This window comes from Protopterus annectens, chromosome 16.part0 (assembly GCF_019279795.1).
Source record: "Protopterus annectens isolate FY-2018-M chromosome 16.part0, PAN1.0, whole genome shotgun sequence".
Taxonomy (NCBI): domain Eukaryota; kingdom Metazoa; phylum Chordata; order Ceratodontiformes; family Protopteridae; genus Protopterus; species Protopterus annectens.
In genome coordinates, this window is record NC_056750.1 from 657460515 (window position 1) to 657480940 (window position 20426).

The window sequence follows — 20426 nt, forward strand, 5'->3', positions numbered from 1 at the left end:
TATATATATATATATATATATATATATATATATATATATATATATACATATATATATATATGTAGATATGTATATATATATATATATATATATATATATATATATATATATATACATACATATATATATATATATATATATATATATATATATATCTTTTTAATGGGGGTGTATATTCAACGCCAGTGGGAACAGTAGCTACATAATCTTCTGTTAAGGCATCTTTTAGACTAGCTTGGCGGACGTTAATGACGTCAGACATCAGAAAAGGACCCTTTTCGCTCCTCGCAGATTGTTGAGTATACTGGCATGAGTGGGGATCCTGGAATAATTTTCTGTTAATAAACAGTGACAGTACATTTACCGTTTATCCTGTGGTCGCGATGGTGAGCAGAACTAGTGCCATCGCTGCGGGAGTGTGTGGGGCACTTTTCATTGGATATTGCATTTACTTTGATCGGAAAAGAAGGAATGACCCTAACTTTAAGAACAGGCTTCGAGAACGTGAGTTTTGAGTATTTGGGGTCTAGAGGTCACTAGTGGGCCAGAATCGTGGGTCATTGCTGTGCTTGGCAGGCCATAAAAGTTGGGCAGCGATACTTATGGGCTCCTTTTTTTTTCTTTATTATCCGTTAAATAATTGTCTGAAAAAGTGAAATGGAGGTAATAGAGGATGGGTTGCTGGAGCTTTTAGGGTTACCACCCGTCCCTTTTTACGCAGGACAGTCCCTATTTGACAGGTTTGGGGAGAAATGTATAAAAAAATGCAAATGTCCTGACACTTGAGGGAATTAAAAGTTTTATTTAATACTGTTATAAAACAGTTTGTGTCTAAAGCATATTACTGTCTTATGCAGTAGCAGGGAATCTCACTTTCTAAAAGTATGGGGTGTTTTATTTCTGAAAAGCAGAGTCTGGTCTCTTGCTGCTCTGGTTGACGTCGTGTTTTTTTTTTTTTACGGCGTGTGATTTAGAAAATATTTGAGAAACAGGTTTTGCTTTCTTATCCCAGTGTACCCCTACTACGCACAAACGTGCTTATACAGAGACACACCGGCACATGTAAGCTATTGTAAATATGTGCCTCCATATAAAATGATATACCCTGTACAGTCATGCGTTTTACATACATGCACACGTACGCTGGGTTTGCACCTACACACACATGCAGAACGAATCACATAAATGTACATGTGTACGCTCAGGCATGTATATGTTGCATGTATGCGTCGTGCTGTTAACGTTGGGCTGCATCTGGTGTCACTCAGTTTTGTGTGTGGCTCTGTTGACGTGGGTTTTGCTTTGGAGTCATGAACTTCTCACCAGTGAAAACAAGTAGGGAAGAAGCTTAGGAAGACTTGATACACCTTTTCAAAATCAGTGGAACTACAAGTGAAGTAAATGATTTCTTATTGTGTGTGTTATTCTTGATGTTTTAAATTTAGTAATAAAACTGTCTTCCCACTGCAGATGTTTTCCTGTGTGCCCCTCCTTTATCTGCTTCACCTCCCCGTTATACTTGGGCCACAGAGGAAGTGTTGATGAGTAAGCGTTGGGGAATTTGTGCAAATAGAAGCTCAGGTGGCCTGATGCTGCACCATTTTGACAGATGTGAGGAGTTTATTTTTTTGTACTACCCTTTGTCCTGTTTGTGTCCAATGTGCACATGTCGCTGGTCTCTACAGATTACAGGTTCATAGGTGGCTACTAGACTATCGACCCTAGGGTCTGTACAAGCCTATCCATAACATTTCCCAGGGTATTTCTTCCCACAATATTTACTTCCCTTGTGGGATTATAGCAGAGATGTTTCTTTGCTGTAAACCCACCCTTTACCAGGATAGCTTTGACAGAAATGAGGTTTGGCCTGTCTCCCTGGCTGACATGCCAGGAACAGGGATTGCTAATCAGACTCAAGTTGCCTTTGTAGCAGTTAGTTTTCCATCTCTGCACACTACAGAACTTTAATAGCCGTGATTGCGGATATTTATTTTTATTTTATTTCATATTTAACGGGGTTAGTCCAGCTGAGCAGTTATTGCCCATTTTCAGTGGAGACCTGAGAAAAGCCTCATTATAGTAACACAAGAGTAAGTAAAACTCCAATAAATTGATATATACATAGTAACACGAGTAAGTATAACAACATATTAACAAAATAAGAAAATTATAGAAAAAACAGTGTAAAAAGATACATGCATACTGAGGTTGAAAGTCATTTACCTTACAGAATTGGAAGGTTGATTTTTGGTGATACATGTATCAAAATAGGCAATTACAAATAGTGCCAGAAGGATTGTGCAATTACCAGCCAGGAATTTTAGAGGTTAGGTAAATTAGACTAAGATAGAGAAGCTATGCAGTAGGAAGAGGGTGGTGAGGTGGGATCCTGGCACGGGCCAGATCCAGTTAGTGTGGAAGAATACTTTCATTTATTTTTTGAAGCTTGTTGCTTGAGTGATGTTTCGTAGGTTAGAGGGTAGGCTATTCCAGATTTTTCTAATAGCTGATTTATATAAGAGAGTGCTTGTGTTAAGTTTAGGTGTATATGTTTCTAGGAGAGGTTTCTCAGAGCTGCAGAGGGGGTGTAGGGGGAAATAGTATGAGACTAGATTTGTGAGGGAGGGGCAGGAAGTGGATTAAGTATGTGGTGGGTTATATGTAGTTGGGACAGTTTTATATGATGGGAGAATTCAAGCCGTTGTAGCTTGTGGAGGGCTAAGCAGTGGTGGGTTGGGTTAGGAAGGTTGGCTGCAAATTTGGCAATTTTATTGTAGGTCTGCTTAAGTCTAGAGTAAACAGGATTGAAAATTGGTGAGGACTGGTGAACCGTAGAGGAGGCTATGAAGGAGGTAGGCTTGGGCAAGGGATTGTCTAGATTCTGTAGAGCGGAATGTTGAGTTGCGGTATATCAAGCCAAGTTTTTGGTTAATTTTTTTATTGCATTGTGAATGTGTAAGTCAAATTTTAATTGATCATCCAGTAGTAATTTCTAGTAATTTTGTGCAAGTGTCTAGGTTGATTATAGTGGTGTTTAGAGTGGAGATGGAGAAGTTTGCCTTGAGGTGGTCTTTCTTTTTTGGGAGAAAGAGAAGTGGCTTTATTTTTTGGGGTTAAGGATAAACTGTGTTTTGGCCAATTTTCTACAAGATGGTAGGATTGTTGAATGTGTTTTTTTAAAGAAGTATGATAGTGGATGTGATGAGGGTGGAGAGGAAAGTGGGAGTGGAGGTCATTGATAAATGTGTGTGATATGCCAGATATTTTTCTTATGTGGTAATGGTAGGTTGCTGTACTTACAATGTAGTCATCAGTAAGTATTGCAGGGTGGAATTAATATTCATTGACCTGGTATGCAGTCTTGTACAGAGTCAGTGTGTGGTCCATAAGCATGACAAGAATGTAACTTGTAAAGCCATTGTGACATACAGCAGGAATAACCAGGGAATCTCAGCCATTGGTCTGTAAACACACATCAGTGTTCTACCTTACAGTAGATGCTCCCCCACCATGTGCAGACAGACAAGCACATTCTGTCTCTCTCTTCCACACACACATTAGAATCCCTGCTCACTGGTCTGTTTCTAACATACTTGCAAACACAATAGTTGGTCAGGCTGTGCCTGCAAACTTTTACAGTTTTGGTAGGGATTCTGTCATAAACGTCTTGAATGTAAATGATGGCATATTACACTACTGTGGAATTGAAGGGACACCCAGTACACCATCAGCTTCTGTTGGTGGGAGCTTGGTTGCTTATCTTTTGTTGATGGGCCACTTTAGCTGTGGCACAAGTTTATCTGCACCGCAACACAACCTAGTATGTTATTGCTTCCCACTGCATTTAACCTGTCCTGCTGGTAGTGCCATTCCTTGATGGTTGAGTGTTACACTACTATGTTTAAAATATATTTCTCAGTTTTACTCCTTTAGCTTCCCTTTCCCACTGAACAGTATAGTCTGCCATTCCATTTGCAGTTTAGTTGTAGTCTGAAAATTTTCTTTTATTCTAACATTTTTAAATAGGAATGTTTGTAGACTTGATTTTAACTGCATGATTTTTTCGAGTGGCATTTGAAAGACATGCATAGAATGGGTGTGCCTTCATTGAAAGTTGGGCATTGAGCTGGCACCTCTGCACCCGTAAAAAATCTACTGCCAATCATTAGCGGACTGGAGTTCCGCTGTGGTGACCCCTAACCGGGAAAAAGCCGAAAGAAGAACTGTGTGAAACTACTTTTAAGTTGAGGTAAATAGTAAATGCAGCCCATGTGTTGTTTACTCTGTGCTTTCAATTAAAGTGTAGATTGGTAATTAGAGGATTGTTATGGAGAAATGCATTTTACCATATGGTGTGTGTGTGTGTATTTGGGAACCAATAATTTGGTAGAAAGTTTGAAATACTGAGTATTTGTTATGGTGGAAGAAGAGATGGAATAATCCATTTGATCACAGCATGGTAGCATTACATTGTGGGAGTACAGTGGGGAGTGGGAATTTGCCCATTCCATACTGTTGTGTGATCTGATTGTTTTATATAATTCAATCTGTCTGAAAATATGCAGAGCTAAGTATATTTTTTTGGTTTGTACTGTTAATTGTGGCTTAGTTTTTCAGATCTCTGCTGAGTGTTTGACCCACCCTCCCTATTTCTGGCTCATGGTTTAAATTTGGTGGCTTTTGCAGTTGCCTGCCCCACTGTAGATTTGATCTGGGGTACTTCTCCAGTCCCATCTTTTTAAAACATTCTACCCAATAAACTCCTTCTGCACTTGCTTTTAGTCCTTTTTAATTTAATTGCATTTTTAAAACTGTTTGGTCTAATATTGCTACATACTCAAATATGCTAGCTTGCACTGCATGTGAATTGTTTTACTGCTGTTTTAGCTACTTTTCTGTTAAAAAAAAAAAAAAATACTGCAAGCCTGTTTCCTACCTTTCCTGTAACTAGTGTAGTCTAGATACAGATTTGCTGTATCCAGGACTTAATGTAAGCTTCTGAGACCCCCAAGCCTTTCTGTGTTGGAGGGAAGCCTTCTAGCTTATCAGTGGGAGTGGTAAGCACTAGGTAACCGGTCTACCACATAAGGAGTGATTCTGGCCCAGAAAGTGTAGTTATTGGCTGTTTGGGCAGTCTTTTCCATCTTTCTCAACTTTCTGATTTGAAAGCCTGCATTTGCACTTGTTTCTGTCCTGTAACTCGTCTAGTGCAGATACAGGTTCTTAGTTTTAGCACTTAAATTTGCCTATTCATGCTCAGCACTTGTTCAGAACTTGTAAGCACTAAATAAGTATTGTAGCACTCAACCTTCCTCTTTACCTAGGGGGAAAACAGTTTTTGTACTTACTTTTCTCACTTGCTTAGAGAAAAACGGGTCTTGTACTCAGTTATCTAGAGGAAAATATTTTTTTATTCAGGCATGTCCAAGGGTCCGCTCCCAATGTTCTCTCTCGTCTGAATATGGGCATCTTGAGGCAATGTAGAAATTGCCTCATGTACACAGACAACCTCCTTCTCCTACCACCCAACACTACAACCTGTGAGAGATGCACTTATCTAGTCAAACTGGAGGTAAAGCTCTCTCCAACCAAGACTGAACTTGACAGTCAAGAGGAGAAGGTAAACATTTGCACCACACCACACTCTTCACATAGTCTCACTAAATGTACACCACCAAAATCCACACATAGTAACACAAAAACATTTGCAGAGGCTCTCAGTAATAATCTGTCTAAGCAACAGAGACCTCCAAAGCAGAGACGCAAGCAACCTCCACCCCCCAACACAACGCAAATGACACAGCCCACCGACTCATTGTGCCACTCAACCACAGCCAATAAGGCAAAACAACGTACACAAAACACTAGTCATAGGTGACTCTGTAGTCAGGCATACTGATGTCACACTCTCACCAGACTAAACAAGGAGAAGGTTACTGTCAGCTGCCTGTCGGGTGCCAGGATCTGCCACATAACCCACGCACTCTGGTCACTCCTTAACAAGTACAAATATGACTGTCATTGTCCATGTTGGTGTGAATGACCTGAGACATACCTCCCTGGACTACATGAAAAGAGACATGGAAGAGCTCTCCAATCTTGTAGCCCAGGCAGGTATGACCCTAGCCTTGAGTAGCATTCTGCCATCGCCCAGAATACCACAGTACAAGGACAAAATTATTTGACTTCAATAATTGGCTAAGCTTCTGGTGTCATTCTAAGGGGATCCAGTATCTGTCTGCTTGGGATGACGTGGTCGACAGACCACGATGCTTTGCCAGAGATGGCCTGCACCTGTTGCCCCTGGGATTCCGGATACTGGCTAAGGCTCTTGCTGCCCCTGTAGTGCCTTATTTAGGCAAGGTTCAAATGACAAATTCAAATTCACCACCGTAACAGGAACAGGCAAGCGAAAATTGAGGGTAATGCTACTCAGTGCTAGAAGACTAAATCTCAAAATGCACTCCACTTGAGGCACTCCTTAAAATGGAGAACATCAATGTCTGTGCAGTGACTGAGACCTGGTTCAAGGCTCCAGAGAGCATCCTTGCACTACCAGGCTATAACTCAAACCACACTTTTTGGCCATGTAACCTGGACTGAAACACCAAAGGCGGAGGTGTCCATATTCATTAAGGATATCCACACCTCCAGGCTAGTTGGTCAGCATAATGCATCCGAGGTTATCCAAGTGCAGCTAACTCTGGGCAAAACTGCAATCCAAATTGTAGCTTGCTACAGATCCCCCACTATGCCCCAGGATTCCCACTTCTCTTTTCTTGATGTACTGGAAAATATTAGGGTTCAACCAAACACCCTAATAATGGGTGACTTCAACTACCCCACCATTAACTGGGAAAACTACTCTTGTACCAACTTCTTAGCACCCTTGATATCAACATCCTGCTCCCACCCCCCATTAAGGAAACCACAGTAAAAAATTTCTCCAAAGCCAACTTCATGCTTCTTAAGACAGAAGTGTTGAACTTCATGACACCCATGCAGATGGACATTATACTTACAACTGCTGAATCCTACACAAATGCACTCTAAGCACTTAACGAGTGCATGGATCGTGCTATCCCAAACGGAACTAAGACGCTATCCTCCAAAAAAAGGAAGCCAATCTGGTGGTCCCCTGCCATAAACAAACTGCAACAGAAGGAATCAACTGTTGCAAAAGAGAGTAAAATCCCATGAGTGGAGGAGCTACCTGGTCAGCCTCCGTAAGAAGCTGCGATCCCTTATAAGATCCTCCAAAGCTAGCTACGAAAACAAAATTGCCACTAATTCTAAAGACAACCACAAAGCATTCTATAGCTACGTCAAGAATCTCAATGGCAACACCCAGATCTTCTGAGTTATAGCACAATGTCATGAAAATTACAGAACCAACTGATATTGCCAACATCCTGGCAAATGGGTTCAGTGCTAACTTTATCCCCCCACCCCTTAAAGGGCCCTTATTTATACAGGAAGAATGCAGAGTCCCTATAATCACAACAACGCAGGTAAAAGCTGCTCTCTCTAAAGCCAAAAACACAGCATCCTTGGAACCGGACAACATCCCAGGCTGCGTTTTACACGAACCTCAGAACAAACTGGCTCCCCACCTAAGCACCATGTTCAATAATAGCCTCACATCAGGCTTTGTGCCCACTGAATGGTGCACAGCAACAGTTATTCCATCCCACAAAGGGGGAGCCATCACTGATCCCGGGAACTATTTCCCTATTAGCCTGATGAGCCTGGTCTGCAAGGCCATGGAACTCATAAACTAAGACATTGTTAACCTCCAAACTCTGGATCCCACCCAGTTCGGGTTTGTGAAAGGCAGATCATGCCTCCTGAACCTGATAGACTTCTTTGAGGCAGTCACCAAAGCCGTAGATGAGGGTAAGGTGGTTCACACAGCCTATCTTGACCTCGCTTAGGCTTTTGACACCATCCCCCATTCTGGAATTATAGCTAAACTCACTAAACTAGTTATAAATCCCTACATCACAAGATGGGTTGCCAACTGGCTCACTGACAGAACCCACACTGTAAAAGTTGCAGACTCCAAATCTGACCTCACCAGTGACAAGTGGAGTACCACAGGGTTCAGTCCTGGGACCTCTTCTGTTTGGGTATCTACTTCTCTGAAGTACAGGCTAGCACAGAAGGCCTCTGGCTAACAAAGTTCGCAAACTAAGTCCCCAAATGATGTGGACATCCTGCAGAAGGTCTTCGCTGAGATAGATACCTGGTGCCATGGCCTCAAGCTCAATGCCAAAAAGTGCAGTGTTATCCCCTTTAGTAAAAACTCTGTACCCATGAGCTACCACATAGGCAGCAGTCTACTTAACACCGAATGTGTGATGAGACCTTGGGACCCAGGTGGACAGTAGTCTCTCCTTTGATGGTCACTGCCACAGTAGTCAGGAAGTCCTATGTGGCACACCATCATAAAAGGATTCTCATCCAGGAAAAAAGAGGTCATTGTTCCCCTCTACTCGACACTCAAACCCATTATAAAGTACAACACCCCTTTTGGAATATACCTCACAAAACATCTGCAGCAGCTTGAAAGGCCACAGAAGTACCTCAAAAAGAGGATTACTGGCCTCAAACAAATGCCCTACACTGACAGTCTCAAACTCTAGCTTTATTCTGTAGCATATTGCCTACTCCAAGGTGATCTCTGCCTAACACACAAAGCTATGTCAAACCCAGAGCTGTTGGACATGCTACACCTAAAGAAATCCCAATCCCTCCAAGCTGCATGCTCTAGGGACCTAAACCTTGTCACCACAATAAACAGGACATGCTGGAGGGATAGATTCCTGTCCCAAAGACTTCCCATACTGTGGAGCAAGCCACCCATCTATGTCAAGCAAAGTTCTTCATTAGCACTCTTCAAGAAAAATCTTGATGAGTGGATGGGAAATAGGAAATGCACCTCAGGGATCACTTTTGTGTCTCTGCTCGACAGTGGCACAGGAAAATAACTTTCTTGGGTGACGTAAGCCAGGTAACCTTGTTGGCTAGGCGTATGTAGGCCCCTTGGGCCGATAGCCTAGTACCTACCTATGAAGAGGGCTTATTATGAGTTTAGATCTTGTATCTTTTTTGATCTTAAGTGTACTTTCCCCCGTGTGTATATATGGGTATTTCATATTTGTATGAGGGTATTCACAAATCCAATACACAACTTCTCAAATGGCACCCCCCCCAATAAATAACCAAAGTCTTCCTTGCTTGATAGATAAAATCCCCAAACCTAGCATCACATAAACATTTCAATGTACATACGCCCCAAACTGAACCAATTTCAGAAGAAAAACATGTCTCTCTCTTTGTGATCAAATGTGGCGGGAGACTGCAGAATCTGCTGGTTGAAAAAAGGAATAATTAGTGCATACAAAATATTGCATTGTAACTGGTTCTTGTAGAGGAGGTTAGACAGTATTGGGAAGAGAGATAGGATAAGCAATTCACAAAGAAACAAGTGTGTGTGTGTGTGTGTGTGTATATATATATATATATATGTATATATATATATATATATATATATATGTGTGTATATATATATATATATATATATATATATGTGTGTATATGTGTGTATATGTGTATATATATATATATATAAAATTTGTGTGTATAGTGTATATATATATTTCTATCTCTCTATATACGTGTGTGTAATATGTATGTACTGTGCATGTCTTTTTTTTTTTTTCCCCAAGTGTGCAACAGTGTAGCAGATTTAGGATCTGTGCTTGGAAGTGATTAACATAGATATTTTTTTATACCCCAAGTAGACTCCACAAATTTCTCAGGTAGGCAGCAAATATAGGTCCCTTCTTCACTTACTCTATTAAATTCACCAGAACAAACTCAGAAGGATAAACCACAAACAAACAATCCAAAACAGGAATCCAGGCACCTTGTAGCTGGAAATATGAAATGAAGGAATTCTTGATGGAGAAAGGTGCCAATGGGGATGAATTGAACCTAATAGAGGACCTACTAGAACTAATCTTGGGAAAACAATTTCTTTCTGTTTAATAAGAACTATTTGCAGAAAAGCAGGGTTGTTACGAGTTCACCCTGTGGGGGCAGCTTTGCAAATAGCGTTATGGCCTTCTGGGAAAAGAAATTTTTTGTTTCTTAATGACACATTCAGGTATAATGTGAGATGGTATATGCGATTTTTGGATGGCATGTTTCTGTTGTTAAAAGGGAATTTAGAAACAGTTAACCAATTGTTAGATGAGATGTCATATGACTTCATTTTTTACAATTTACATCCAATTTTGATAAGCGTGAGATGGCCTACATAGATATTGAACAAGGGCCATGTCAGTAATAGGTATGTAGCCCGCATATATTCAGGAAACCTTATTCTAATGACTTTCTCCACTTCACCAGCAATCATCCTATATAGCAAAAGTGGGTTGTGGTGAAAGGGCAGCTCGTGAGAGCTGCTAGGATAAAATCTCTCAACCAGGATTTTGACAAAGAATGTCAAAACTTGAGAAATATGTTTCTTAAGCGGGGCTATCCATCTAAATTACTGGATGATATTATGATTGAAGTGGAGAGGAAGCGAATGATGGGCCATTTTAAACAGGAACATAATTGAAGTTAATGGAGAGATGGAGAATACCATAATAGACAAGAATCCTAGGAGAGAAAACAAATTTAATGTTAGTTTTATAACTTTTTCCAGGGATGCATGTGCCCTCAGGAACATCTCTATTAAAAATTGGGCCCTTATAAACGAAGATGCTAATCTTAGGTCCAAACTGATGGAAAAACCTAAAATTGCCTACAGAAAGGGGCCCAATATTAACTCTATCCTGGAAAGGAATGTGAAACTCCTCTATATACCCAATAAAGGCATGAAGAAATGAGGTAGATGCCCCTATTGTAAATTTATACAGGCAACATCATCTTTTGTGTTTTTGGGTGAACAATACGAACTGTAGGGTAGATTTGACTGCAACGCAAAAGGGGTAGTCTACCTTGCACAGTGTCAGTCATGCGTATGTTTTTATATGGGGAAAACCGAGAGACATTTTAAACAAAAAATTTACGAACACCAGTATAGCATAAACAAAACACTACGAATGCTTTAGCCAAGCATATAACGAATGAACTAAATCATCAGTTTAAATGCTTGGTAATTGAGCAAGTAGTACCCAACTACAGGGGGGTGCGTGGACATTGACGCTAGAGGAGCATGAGCTTTTGTGGCAATTAAGGCTCAATGCACACTCGTATCCCGTACTAAATGATTACTGCTCTTTGAAATGTATTTTAAAATTAAAGTCACTTCTAAGATAAATAGGAAAAAGAACACACAAACTTTAAAGTGTTTATTCCTGTTTATTTTTATTTATGTTTATACGTTAACATATACATATATATAGTATTTATTTTATATCAAACATGAATAATGTGTTTATGAATGAGCTATGGGAAATTTATAATCACATAACTTCCTAGAGTGGGTTTGTGATGTCACGAATCAGGAAATGTACTTAAGTGCTCATTTGAATGCCTTTTATTCATCTGAAGACATTCATTTTATTTATGTGAACGAAAGCGCTCACATGTTTTTTAAATTATAACTTGGATTATTTGCAGCTACGAGGTGCCTGGATTCCTGTCTTGGATTATTTACCTCTATTAAATTGTCTTCCCTGACTCTCTTAAAATATGTCGTAAGCCTTTTTTTTTTTTTTTTTTTTTTTGTTTCCTCCCTACTTGTTGCAGTTAGTTTGTATTAGACTAACTTGCCTTTAATTTTTCTACAAATTGTCTGACATTTCTAAATATTACATGACTTGTATACTTAACCATTTTTTTGTCTAGTTTGTTATAATTAAACTGCAGATGTTTTTGTTATACTTTTGAAGATTGTAAAATTCTTAATGTTTTGTAGTAATTTGGAGTTTTTTCCTATGTCGTTCGCTGAAAATGGGATTCTACCCACCAAGACTTTCCCTGTAATTAAATATGTATTTGCACACATTTTATACATGCACACATGTGCATATGTAATAAATGTACATAGTATAAAATATTGCATCAGAGACCACTGGTTTATAAATGGAAAAGTCTCTCATATCAAGTTTAACAAGAGGTTTCAGTGAGTTTTCTTCTTCTTGGATTCCTGGTGGAAGATATTGATGGTTATTCTGAAATGTCAGTTTCTTTGATGTGTCATGCTGTCCTGAATAGGTAGGCATTAACCCCCCCTGCACGAAGAGGCCAATTTCTTTGACTATCATGTTATAGCCCTCTGTACACTGTTTTGGTGGAATTACTGCTCACTAACTGCAATTTCTATGGGTAGCATCTCAAGCCATTTCAGAAATGTGGCTGTCTGAAAGAAACCATACTATTTAGACCATGTATAACAATATCATGCTTACATTAATAGTCTTTATCACTTTGGTTTTGCAGTGTTTTGACCCATCATTGGGTAAAAACCACCATACTATGTATGTAAATATATATACTGAATGTATACATCTATATTTAGAGCTGCATATTTGTATACCCAACTGTGAAATGTTGAAAACTTAAAATGCTTAACATTGAAATAATTGGGGTGGGGGTTTGACTGAGAAAAACACTGACTACTGAAATTCTGAATCACGAAACACTTACTTCTCTCCTATTAAGACTTTATCAGTAAACTCAAGACTATAAATCTAAGATCTGGAGTTGCCTTGTGTATTGGTACTCTGGGAAATTCCTTCTAGTAATGTGATATGTAGGGTTGGGATTGGTGGCAGGAACATAGCCTAATAACCTCCTATAAACCATGATGCTTTGCCAGAGATGACATGCACCTGTCACCCCTGGGATTTGGGATACTGGCTAAGGTTCTTGCTGCCCCTTTAGTGCCTTTTTAGGCAAGGTTGAAATGACAAATTCACCATCGGAACAGGCAAGCAAAAACTGAGGGTGATGCCACTTATGTTGTCAGACTGACAACAAAATAAATAAGTAAATAAATACATTCCTTGAATGTAAATAAGGAATGTGTTGCACATCCGGTACGGCTGTCTCTGCCCGTACATAGATTGCAGCGGCTAGGCTTTTCAGCCGTATTGCACTACAGCAAAGGGCTGCTGCAGCCATTTGGGTTTGGCGATGTAGCTCGCAGGGAATTGACTTGCGGGCTACACGCCTGAACCTCTAAAAGTCTAAATCTCAAAATGCACTCACTCGAGGCACTCCTTAAAATGGAGAACATCGATATCTGTGCAATGACTGAGACCTGGTTCAAGGCTCCAGAGAACACCCCTGCACTACCAGGCTGTAACTCATACCACACTTTTCGGCCATGTAACCTTGACTGGAACACCAAAAGCGGAGGTGTGTCCGTATTCATTAAGGATATCCATACCTCCAGGCTAGTTGCTTAGCATAATGCAGCCGAGGTTATCCAAGTGCAACTAACTCTGGGCAAAATTGCAATCCAAATTGTAGCTTGCTACAGATCACTCACCATGCCCCAGGATTCCCACTCCTCTTTTCATGATGGAAAATGTTAGGGTTCAACCAAACACCCTAATAATGGGCGATTTCAACTACCCCACCATTAACTGGGAAAACGGCTCATGTACCAACTCCTTCACTCAATGCTTTCTGGAATTCATAAACTCCAATGCCTTCGATCAACTTATCCACACCCCCACCAGTGGCAACAATATCTTAGATCTAGTCATTACCAACATGAGTGACCGGTGTTCCACACCTGAAGTCAACGCCTCATTGGTCCGATCCGACTATAAGCTAGTTACTCTAGATATTCACATCCTGCCCCCACTCCCCCATTAAGGAAACAACGGTAAAAAATTTCTCTCCAAAGCCAACTTCATGCTTAAGACAGAAGTGTTGAACTTCACGACACCCATGCAGATGGACAATACAGTTACGACTACTGAGTCCTACTCAATTGCACTTTATAAGCACTTACGAGTGCGTGGATCGTGCTATCCTCCCAAAAAAAGGAAGCCAATCTGGTGATCCCCTGCCATAAACAAACTGTACAACAGAAGGAAGAAACTGTTGCAAAAGAGAATAAAATCCTATGAGAGGAGGAGCTTCCTGGTCAGCCTTAGTAAAAAGCTGCAATCCCTAATAAAATCCTCCAAATCGCCACCGATTCTAAAGAGAACCACAAAGCATTCTATAGCTATGTCAAGAATCTGTGGCAACACTCAGATCTGCTCTGAGTTACAGTACAATGGCACTAAATATACAGACCCAACTGATATTGCCAGCATCCTGGCAGGTTCAGTGCTAACTTAACCCCCCTCTCACCTCCTAAAGAGCCCATCTCTATGCCAGTAGAATGCAAAGTTCCTGTAATCATGGCTGCACAGGTAAAAAACGCAGTCTCCAAAGCCAAGAACACAGCATCCATGGGACCAGACAACATCCCAGGCTGCGTTCTACATGAACTACAGAACGAACTGGCACCCCACCTAAGTGCCATGTTCAATCATAGCCTCACCTCAGGCTTTGTGCCCGCTGAATGGCACACCACAACGGTTATCCCACTTCACAAGGGGGCAGCCACCACGGACCCTGGAACTACCGCCCCATTAGCCTGACAAGCCTGGTCTGCAAGGCCATGAAACGTATCATCATGGAACTTCTAAACAAAGACATTGGTAATCTCCAAACTCTGGACCCCACCCAGTTTGGGTTTGTAAAGGGCAGATCATGTCTACTAAACCAGATAGACCTTCTTTGAAGCAGTCACCTAAGCCATAGATGAGGGTAAGGTGGTTCACACAGCCTATTGATTTTGCCAAGGCTTTTGACACCATCCCCCACTCTGGAATTATAGATAAACTCACTAAACTAGGTATAAATCCCTATGCCAAAAGATGGGTTGCCAACTGGCTCACTGACAGAACCCACACTGTCAAAGTAGCAGACTCCAAATTCGACTTCTAACTAGTGACAAGTGGAGTACCACAGGGTTCAGTCCTTGGACCCCCTCCTTGTTAGCCTGTACTTCAGAGAAGTAGATACCAAACACAGGAGGTCTTTGGCTAACGAAGTTTGCAAATGACTGCAAACTAGGAGCCATAATCGAAACTCCTAACAATGTGGACAACCTACAAAAGGGCCTCACTGAGACAGATGCCTGGTGTCAAAGCCATGGCCTCAAGTTCAATGCCAAAAAGTGCATAGTTACCCCCTTTGGTAAAAACTCTGTACTCATGAACTACAACATAGGCGGTAGTATACTTAACACTAAAAGTGTGATGAGACCTTGGGACACTGGTGGCAGTAGTCTCTCCTTTGATAATCACATTGCCACAGTAGTCAGGAAATCCTTCTATGTGGCACACCTCATCACAAAAGGTTTCTCATCCAGAAAAAAAGAGGTCATTGTTCCCCGCTACTCATCACTCAGACCCATTATAGAGTACAATGCCCCTTGTGGTATGTACCTCACAAGACATCAACAACTGGAAAGGCTGCAGAAATACCTCACAAAGAGGATTACTGGCCTCAAACAGATGCCCTACACACAGTCTCAAAAAACTCCAGCTTTACTCCGTCGCGTATCGCCTACTCAGAGGTGATCTCTGCCCAACATACAAAGCTATGTCAAACCCAGAGCTGTTGGACATGCTCCACTTCTAGGGACCTAAACCTTGTCACCACAATAAACAGAACATGCTGGAGGGATAGATTCCTGTCCCAGAGACTTCCCGTATACTGGAATAAGCTACCTATCTATATCAAACAAAGCTCCTCATTAGCACTCTTCAAGAAAAATCTTGATGATTGGATGGGAAATAGGAAATTCACCCCGGGGATCATTTCTGTGGCTCTGCTCGACAGTGGCACAGGAAAATAATTTTCTTGGGTGGCAAAAAGCCAAGGTACCTTTTTGGCTGGGCTTGTATAAGCCTTAGGGCCGATAGCCTAGTACCTACCTATAATGTAATGGCCCTAGTGCCTTTGCAAGCCTAGCTGTATAACATCCCAGTTACCCTTATTGACGGTTGTTGGTGATTCAGTGATCAGTACTGACTGCCCCTGTCCATGAGGGATGTAGGTGCCACCCCAGAGGTAAATTTATGGTCACCCATCCAGTTGTCAAGGTTGTGCTTGAATAGGGTCATTGAGGAGCTCTGCTTCACATGGAGTGGCTATCACTGGAAGATGTATCTGTCTCTTCAGCATGTTTTGTTAATGTTAAGGTTAGGTTAATATCCCTGGAGCAAGTTATTGTTGCATTTGATTTGTGAATGTGCAGCATTTCCATTAGGGCAGGGTCGAGACTGCTCTGTAGGCCAGGCACAGGTCACCTCTCAGCAGCCTTTATGATACAGAATACAGTGACAGGGCTTTCAGTCTTTTCATGTATTTCATGTTTTGGATGCCCTGTATGTTCTTGGTTAGAAACCTCTGTGGTCTGACCAGTTGCTTCAGGTGTCTGAGGTATATACAGAAGGTAGCAGTGTACTCTATTTAATGGACTGATAAGGGTCGAGTACATTTGAGCTATAACCTCCCTGGTCTTGGATGCAGTACCTTTATTTATGAGATGCGTAATGTAGAATGCTTTTCTTACCACTATGGACGCACGATAATCGAAGTTTGATATCTATCCACTGAGCTTAGAGGGTTGCTATCTGTATCATAATTAGCAGGGGTGGCTACTTTGCTAAAGGGGATAATGAGGCGTCTTTTTTGCATTAAGTTGTAGTCTGTGAGGTCTCCGAGTTTGACACCATTCATTTGTGTGTGTTGGCCCCTTCTGTAATATGTTGACATCGTTGACGGACTCTTGATTACTCCCAATTTATAGTCCTCTGCAGACTTTTTAAGCCACGGGCCATCTACCTTTGCCTGGACTTCAGAGAAGTAGATTCAAATGAGTCCCAGAACAGATCCTTGTGGTACCCCACTGGTAACTGGTCTACTGGTGGAGGTGGACTCCCCAACTTTGACAGTGTGCATTCTGTTGGTGGGCCAGTTTGCTACCCATCTAGTAATATATATAGGTTAATCCCCAGCTGGAAGAGTTTCTCTATGATACTTGAATGGGGGATCGTGTCAAAGGCCCTGGCTGGATCAGTATAGGCAATATGTACTGTTTTGCCCTTATCCAGGGCTTTGGTGATCTTCTCAAAGAATTCCACTAGGTTTAATAAGCAAGCTGTACCTTTGACTAAAGCAAACTGGGTCTGGTCAAGGGTTTGAAGGTCACTTATGTCCTTGTGGATAAGGTCTATGATTTTTTCCATGGCCTTGCAGATAAGACTTGTTAGGCTTACGGGTCGATAGTTCCCATTGTCATTTGATGGACCCCTTTGTGCAAGGGGATTACTGTTGCTGTTCTTCATTGCGCTGGAACAAAACCAGCTGTCGGACTATGGTTAAAGAGAGAGCAGAGTGGTTCCACTTTTTAGATTGTTAGTAAGCAGCCTGGGATGTTATCTTGTCCCATGACCTGTTTTTTTGGAGATCCTTAGTAGAGGACTGGTGTCGGGAATGTTTTGGGGTATGTCTGGTGGGGACGAGGGGGGTGAAATTGCCAGTAGGCTTGCAGGTTGGCAATTTCCTCAGGTTCACCATTACAAGTTCTGCATACAGCTGAGCATTCCCTTTTAGATTTCGGATGTAGCTATAGAATGCTTTGATTGTCTTTAGCTAGGGATGCTAATTTGGATGAGTAGCCTTTAGAGAACTTGACAGGATATCTTATTTGCTTGTTAAAGCTGTGGATGGTATTCTTCCTCCTGAGTAAGTTCCCTCCTGTTCTTGGATATCCAGTTTCTTTGTTGTATAGCTTATTATACTTGCAGTCCACCAGGATGGCTTGTGTTTTTTTTTTTTTTTTTTTTTTCAGGAAGACTTTGTTTTGTTTCTGTTGGGTTCAGCAGAGTGCAATGCATTTAAGTGGCTGTATAGGGCATTTGTGTATTCGTCTGCATAATATGTAATTGTTGGCTATGTTTTCAGGGGCTTTGAAAACATTTTATATAATCGTTTTTTAGTCAGTAGTTTGCTTTGGAGAAATTTTTAGTTTTTTTTACTCCTGTGGGGGTGTCAGGTTTGATCTTTACTTCAAACAAGACCTTTATGGTCTGACCTTACCAGGGAGGGCTGCACACTGGGTAGTGCAGTGACCCCCCTCCTTCCATGTTGGTGAGTGCTAGATCCAGGACATTTTAACTCCTTATGGGGGTGCAGACCAACTGTTCCAGGGCATTTGAATTCACAAAGTCCAGGAACCTCATAAAGATAGTGTTTGTGCTCATGTAAGTCTCCCAGCTGATGGAAGAATAGTTGAAATCTCCCATGACCAAGGTGCTTGGCTGTATATTAAGCGACTGTATTAAGTCCAGGTAGGCAGTGTGCTGCTTCTGGTTCTTGATAGTGAACCTGTAGCTAGCGTTGATGTGGAGGGGTATGTTGCCTATAGTTAATTGTACCTGGAGCAGCTCGAGTGCTGTACTGTTTCACCAGTCTCTGAGGATTTGGATTTAATGAAGATGGATATACTTCCACCTTTGGTTCTTTTACTCTCAGTTTGGGGTCTGAATGTGTTAAAGGTATTGTAGCCTTTTACAGCCAGGGTTCTCTCAGTGGCCTTGGACCAAGTATTAATGACTCCACAAATGTCAGCATCTTCCAAGGTGAGGAGTGCTTCCACGGAGTGCAGTTTACTGCTTAAGCTTCTAGCATTAGGCAGCGTGACCTTGAGTTTCTTTAGTGGATTTCTTTACATCAAAAGTTTTGTTTGGACATTGCCTAAAAAGGCACTTTTTGGGGAAGCAAAGTGTCTTTTCCAGTATCCAAAGGCCACGAGGAGATGGGTGAAGGCCATTTCTGACAAAACAGCATGGACTGTCAACCATGTCTTCCCAGGCAGATAGATAGATACTGGATCCCCCTAGAATGACACCAGAAGCTAAGCCAGTTATTGAAATCCTTTTTAGTGTCTGTATTGTGGCATCATTCTATGTGAAGGTGGAATGCTGCTAAGGGCTAGGGACATACCTGCCTGGGACATACAGTCTGACAGTTCGGTAATGTCTCTGTTCATATAGTCCAGAGAGGTACATCTCAACTCATTCACACCAGCATGTTACTGTGAGAGTTATGATGATACTTGTTACTGAACGACTTCAGTGCATGCATGATTTGACAAATCCTGGCACCTGACAGGCAGCTGACCATAACCTTCTTGTTTAACCTGGTGAGGGTGGCATCAGTGTGGCTCACTAAGTTGCCTATGACCAGAATATTAGCTTTTGAGGTGTTTTGCCTTGGGGGCTTAATTGATGATACACTGGTGTGTATTGTGTAGTAGTGGATTATGTCTATATTTGTGCATGGTAGGCTCTTGGTGAGTACCTCTGCATATGTGGGTTTGTGTCTTGGACCTTATCTAGTGTGACAGGAGAGTTGTGTGCACTGACAACCTGTCTTGCATATTCTGTGAGACGACTGATTCTAATTTCTCTCATGCTATATTTTGTTTGCTTTAGGAGCAAGTGGTTGTCGGTATACATGAGGCAATTACTACATTGCCTCAGGATGCTCATGTCAATCAGGTTGGCTGGAGAAATGGTGGGAAACAGTCTGTCCGTTATGGCAGTTGTATGTTGTAGTAACTAGTGGGAATGGGCTTGATGGACCAGGTAGACGGAGGGAATTAGGGGTAGCACACTAATAAAAGTGCACAGGTATGTTTTAGTGTAGTAATATATTGTGTTTTTGGGGGGGTTTGGTTTAGGTAGGCTTTTTTGAGGGCAACCTGCATTCATGCAGTGTGTGAAGGCTTCTCTTTTCAATACATTTATGGCGCTTAAGAATTTCATATGGGCTGAGGTAAGTTCTGCATTAGTTCATCAGTAGTGTCAGAGCATCTGGGTGCTTTAAACCAGTCTTAATTTGTATTTTTATTTTATTCCCTTTTTGTTGACTGGGAAACCTTGACTGGACCGTGTAAAACCCTTTTCAACAGAGGCCTGGTGAGAAAGGCTCCACATGCATGCATTTTAAGACTTGGGTTGCATACAAGTAAAATGCAACAATATTCATTAAAGCTACACAAGCATATCTTAACAAAATACTTAGATTACAAGTAGCAAGCAGTAATATTCATAGGCAGGCACATTTGTGCAATGCTCTAAGGAGGTAACAGACAAGTATTACAATTTGTGAAAGCTGTTTCATGTTAAATATACAAAAACAGTAAAGCCAATTTACATATTCAGTATTGGGTTCTTGAGTAACAACTGTTTGTATCCTCAAGTGAATCTGTGGTGAGGCACCATCTCTTAATGTTATATTCCTGCAAAAGCAAAGTATCTAACAGCACAAATAATGTATTAAAACTCTGGCTATAATACACTCCCCCAAACACACACTCACTC

At 41.2% G+C, this 20426-nt stretch overlaps 1 protein-coding gene across 1 annotated transcript in view; it reads left to right on the forward strand.

Annotated features, from left to right (window-relative positions):
* Nucleotides 1-252: 252 nt before the first annotated feature.
* The window catches only part of TOMM20 (translocase of outer mitochondrial membrane 20), a 198893-nt gene continuing 178719 nt past the window's right edge, over nt 253-20426 (forward strand). The window contains exon 1 of the mRNA XM_044058161.1: nt 253-504. Within this exon, the coding sequence (XP_043914096.1) occupies nt 384-504 (121 nt within the window). The 5' untranslated portion in view covers nt 253-383. The remainder of the gene's footprint in view (nt 505-20426) is intronic.